We start from the raw sequence: 5,841 nt of genomic DNA on the forward strand, positions 1-5,841 counted from the left end.
GATTGCAGAGGTGGAGAGATCTGCATGATCAGATAAGGTCTCTGAGAAGGCAGGTAAATAGTTTGGTGATTAGGAGCTGTAGGCTTGGAATGCTGCCTGGAGTGCTCGGCTGAAACCAGTCCAGAACAACTGGAGGCAGTGAACCAGGTGCTACTGCACAGCCACAGCCACGCACCCTCTCTTCAGGGTGAAGGTGAGTAGTGTGAGGCCCAGAGTCCCTCACAGGATGATCTGCAAGGGCAGGGAAAGTGCCCTACTGAAATGCGCTCTGTGTCTCAGCAATAAAAAGACCCTGAAACTCAGTCCTTCAAGGCAAGGCTGTCCCTTTGCCAGCCACGTTGGGTGAAGGAGTGCTGCCGTCCCTGTCACCTTCCTCAGTTTAGGAATAGAATACTTCAAAATCCCTTATATGACTCTTTTCTCCATGCTTCACCATGCGGTATAAGTAATTCCTGTTCATTTCTAAAGGAAGGGCTCAGGTCTACACTTTGGAAGGAAATAAGTTTTAAGGTGAAAATTCTGTTTTCTGAGTGAGAGACTTGGCACAATGACATTGTCAATACAGGAGGCTTAGTGCTTGAGAAGGAAGGTTATAAACTTCATGCCTCAAATACTACATTTTAATGCTGACAAGAGCAGAAGTGAGGTCCATTATTTTGTTTTATGTGTTCATAGCTTGTATGAATCCAAGATTTTTAAGAGTAGCATTAGCTGACCAGATGTTTATGACATGGAAATCTGAAAATGCATGCGGTAGCTCTAGCCTAATTCAAACCCTGCTTGATGCTGCAGTAAGGAAGGTCCTTCCAGGTCAGGCTACAGGTGCATAGAAGTCATTTGTCTCAAAATAAATAACAGTTTCTTACAATCATTTTTTTTGTCTCTGAGCAGGGTGGTACAAAATGCCTCAGAATAATTTTAAAGATCCTGTGGTACTTACCAATAAGCATCCTGCTGATCTGTCTTTAGCCCTTAGTACATCTGATGTTTGGACACAGAAAGAAAGGAGGTTTCATTCCGCTCCCCCAGGAAATCTCATTGTCAATAATAATGAAAGAAAGTAAACTTAAAAAAAAAAAAAAAATCAGAGAATTTGGAATTATATTCATACAGTTACAAGTTATATATTCTGCATCTTTATTGTTATGGTTCCCTTGGTTATTCATATCAGAGATATGCATTACCCTATGGTATAGATTTGCTCTAGATCAAATATAGCCACACAACTGCATTTCTGTTGAATTACCCAGTGAACAAGCAATATGCTAGGTGTAGAAGGACAGATGTGCAGTGCTGCATCTAGCCTTCCAGCACAGAAATAATCTGTTGAATCATAGAATCGCAGAATGGTTTGGGTTGGAAAGGGCCTTAAGATCATCAAGTTCCAACCCTCCTGCCATGGGCAGGGTTACCACACACTAAACCATGTCACCAAAGACTCTGTCCATCCCCTGAACACTGCCAGGGATGGAGCATTCACAACTTCCTTTGGCAACCTGTTCCAGTGCCTCACCACCCTTACAGTAAAGAACTTCCCTTGTACCTAACCTAAACTATTGAAGGATTTTCAAAAGTTTGAGCTGATCAGGATGTGCTTGTACCAGACCAGATTTGTGTTACTCAGAACACAAAAGCCTAGCTGTTGTATTAGTAAAATGAAGCCAAAAATAATCTCAGTCTGGAAGATTGCAGTGATGCTGAAGGCCCTTGGACTCCCCTGACCTGAGGCGATGCAAGTGGCTCTGGGCTGTTTCGGGCTGTCTCTGCACCATGTCTCCTTGGGCATTCTGGAGCACAGCACCTAGGACTGTTCCAATTCCATAGATTGGAGGAGCTTTCTTCCACCGAGGGACAGGACTGTGAAAAACTGGTTAGGGGGACTTTGGCACCAAAGAAGTCATAGAATCATAAAATCATTTAGGTTGGAAAAGACTGTTAAGATCATTGAGTTCAACTGTAAACCTAGCACTGCCACGTCTGCCACTAAACCATGACCCTGAGTGCCACATCTACGCATCTTTTAAATGTACGCCAGGGATGGCGACTCCACCACCTCCCTGGGCAGCCTGTTCCCATGTTTGACAACCTGTTTGGTGAAGACATTTTTCCTAATGCTCAATCTCAACTTCCCCTGGCGCAACTTGAGGCCGTTTCAGTGTGTGGACAAATAATCTGATTCTTAGTTCAGGAAATTATGTCCTGATGTGAAATTCTTTTCGCTGAAATTCGTCTTTCCGTATCCCATACTCTGCATGTTCTTTCCTTTTCACCATAGGTATTTGCTGGCTTTATCCAGTCTACCATAAGTATACAGTCACAACATTTGAAGTTTATGTGCTGTTGCTTATGTTAATATTCAGAAAAAAAACTATTAAGGCCAGAAAGAAAGGAACATTCTTGTTATTGTGATGGAGTCAATTTTCTGAGCCTATAAAATGCCCATCAATGCACTGCATTTTCGGTTTCCAATTCCAGTTCTAAATTGTTCCTGTTACTTGCACTGAATACTGTATCAGTGTGCAGCTAAGATATTAGTACTGTACCCAGATCAAAACAGTCCTTTAAAAATGTGTGTATTTGTATTTCCACACAGATCATGGATTTCTACGGGAAGTATGCGGCTGTCACTTTGACCATTTTATCTGTATTTCTGCATCTTCTTCATGCTTTCCCAGATGGAGAGTTTCTCATGCAGGGTAAGCCACTTTCAGCATTCAGAAATAAGACAATTATTTGTAAAGAGTATTAATTAAACTTCCACATGTTTTATAAATGTGGTCATAAATCTTAACATTCAGTTGCATTTACTGATACTGAGACATGAAGGGATAATAAATCAAGATAATTTTGCTATGGGTATACTTCCTATTTCTTCACTAAACTTGATTTCTCCAGGTCAAGACTCTCCCAGATGACTGTGTCCTCTTGTTGAAGTGGGTGATCTTAATCCTCAAAACATTATAAAATTGAAACATTTTGGGGTTTTTTGTCCTCTTGAGATTTAAATGATAACATCAGGTACAGTAGAACCATGGCTTCTCCTCATAATATGCAGAGCATTTTTCCTCTGTACATCCCAAGATATGGGATGTTGGTGGTGAAGCATTCTACAGAAAAGGTATATTAGAAAGTTTTTAGAGGCATTTTGGAGGATGCAGGGGTTTTTATTCAGCCTTAAACTGAATATAGAAAAATGCAAGCTACAAAAATCTTGGGATCACTGGGCATTTTTAAAACACTTGATAAGGGAGCCTGCCTGAAGACAATGTCTAAGAAGCACTACAAATCCTTCTAGTGCTATTTAACTATCTCTAACTAGCAGGAAGTTTTCTAGGGACAGCTAGTGCGGTAGACATACAGCAAAAAAAACCCCTCCAAAACTGCCAACAAAATGGAAAAGACAACCATAAAAGATACAATAATGCTTGTGCCTTACCTCGAAAGCCTCGGTCTGGTTTTACAGCTGGGGTGTGTTGCAGAGTTGAAGGACCCTAAAGGGGCAACATTGGTGTCTGTCCTCTGTTCTGCGTGCATCAAGCAGCAGAACGTGCCTGTGCGTCCTCTTATTGCCTGTTCTTTATAAAAGTTAAAATACGTCTAGAGACCAAGTAAAGATCTCTTCCTTATGTTTTTATGGCAGGTTGTCCAGAGTGCAAGCTAGGAGAGAACAGATTCTTTTCCAAGCCAGGAGCGCCCATTTACCAGTGCACTGGGTGCTGTTTCTCTCGGGCCTATCCTACTCCAATGAGGTCCAAGAAGACCATGCTCGTTCCGAAGAACATTACATCGGAAGCAACGTGTTGTGTAGCAAAGGCTTTTACTAAGGTGAGTGTGTGAATGAGACCTGTTTAAGATTCTTTTAGGATGCAATCTTTAGTTGTAACAGTGAGTAGAGAAGAATATGTTTTTGATGGAGGACACAGGAGAACTATTTGAGGGAAGCACCCTTGGCATTTATATTCTTCACACTTGGATTCTTTTTTTCTAAAGAGGAAATTAAAGTGTCAACCAGTACTGAGTATTGTCAAGAAGTATTCAGATAGGATGTGGAAATTGGTGTGGTGCCACTGACTTCAGTGAAATTGTTTTGACTCATGACACCTGCAGTTCTAGTGATGGACTTGTCCCCTCATTTTTGACTATTCTGATTGTGCACCCTTCCCTTAAATGTTATGCAATGCGTATTTGATTTTAGTGAGTCATTTTCCTAGCTTCTTTCCTGCATAGGCAGGAGTTCTCTGGGAAGGTGGCCGGTCAATACTATCAATTATATATATGGGAATGAGGGACCAAAACCATCTGTGCTCATTAGATTAATTGCGATTGTGTTTTAATAGCATAACCAAAAGGGAACTGTAAACGTGTCAAACTACTTTGAGCATTTAATACCCTCATCTCGAATGTTGTTTTAAAGAGAGATTCTGCTAAAGCTGATTATTTTGGGAGTGATTCACCTGCAGGTGAAGAAACCTTAAATTTGATGTAATAAATGGTGACCTATTTGAAGCAAGCTAAGCTGTCTGTTTTATAGTGATCTGCATACACCAGGTTCATTAAGTGTGTCAACTAGAGGCTCAGTTCAGTTACCCACTCACAGATTTGGGGCCATTTGAGATGCCCTGGAGTACTGAAGACATCTGTGTATGGCTGGCAGACACAGGACCCGTGAAAGACCATCTAGAGTGACAGCTGGAGGCTTGTTGAGATCCCCTCTGAAATCTCAAGTGGCAATTGACAGCTCTGTGTGCACAACTGAATGGAGCACTGGGTCTCCACTGGCTGTGAGGAGAGCCCACACACCTGACTTACGTACAGACAACAATAGCTGAACTCATCCTGGCTCTTCGTCTGAGTAGAGCACAGATCTTCTTCTAGGCCACAGACATTAAACTTGCCCTGAGGCAGCGACTAGAATTTAGTCGAGATTAAAAATAAAGATGGCTCAGAGTGTTTGTGGCCTCCATTTTTATAATCCCCATGTGGAATATTTTAAGGACGCTTCCTGACTTTTCATAGATTGATTACTTGACACTTTTTGAAAATTAAACCCTATAAGAAGTGTCAAATAAAGGACACCAATCTATGTTACTCTGCATGTCACTATTGAAAACCTTCTCTTTACAGCTCCGAAAGCCACTGGTGATGCAGCTTCACAAGCTGGTGTTCAGAGGCCATTCTAATACATGTACCCCAAAAAAGCCTGTGTAGCTCGTGGTTAAGAAGAAGGCTTCAGACACCTTTTACTTGAGTATACTGTTTCTACTGTGTAGCTAATGCTAATTATCTGTTATATGTGTGTGTTTTCTTTTTTTAAGATCACCCTTAAGGACAATGTGAAGATCGAGAACCATACAGATTGTCACTGCAGTACCTGCTACTATCATAAATCCTAAAGCCTGTCCCTTTGTTAATGATCAAGGCCAACGGTGAATGGAATATTTGTTTTTGAGCTTTTATAGCACCGCTGTGTAAAATGTTATATTTTCTGGTCAAGACACTGGGTAGGCTTTTGAGTAAGATGGATGGCTGTTTTATTTCCTCTTATGCTTCTTCATGCATTTAAGTAAGTTCAATTATTTCCATTTGGGATAAAATACAGCACTTGCATGACAACCGAACGCTTGATCTATTTCTAAAATAAACTGTCAGTTAAATCATCGATGTTTCTTGGGGAAAAATGGTGTTTCAATAGCTTAAAGAAAAAAAAAAGGTACTGCTGCTGCAGTTAATTTCTGTTTTATTCTTTTTTTTTTAATGGGAGGGGGAGGGAGGGACCAGTGAAGGATGGGGAAGTGGACAGAAGAAGAAGCAATAATTGCTCCTAACTCATTTAGTAATTAG

The 5,841-nt window shown here is 41.0% G+C and overlaps 1 protein-coding gene across 1 annotated transcript; it reads left to right on the top strand.

Annotated features, from left to right (window-relative positions):
• Positions 1 to 2,596: 2,596 nt before the first annotated feature.
• Positions 2,597 to 5,393, top strand: CGA (glycoprotein hormones, alpha polypeptide; the record flags this gene model as incomplete). The annotated part of the gene is made up of 3 exons (XM_080616645.1): positions 2,597 to 2,696; positions 3,641 to 3,825; positions 5,316 to 5,393. The coding sequence occupies 3 exons, from the start codon at positions 2,597 to 2,599 to the stop codon at positions 5,391 to 5,393; spliced, it is 363 nt and encodes a 120-aa protein (XP_080472771.1).
• Positions 5,394 to 5,841: the final 448 nt, after the last annotated feature.

Source organism: Psittacula echo (assembly GCF_963264785.1).
Source record: "Psittacula echo genome assembly, chromosome: 4".
NCBI lineage: Eukaryota > Metazoa > Chordata > Aves > Psittaciformes > Psittacidae > Psittacula > Psittacula echo.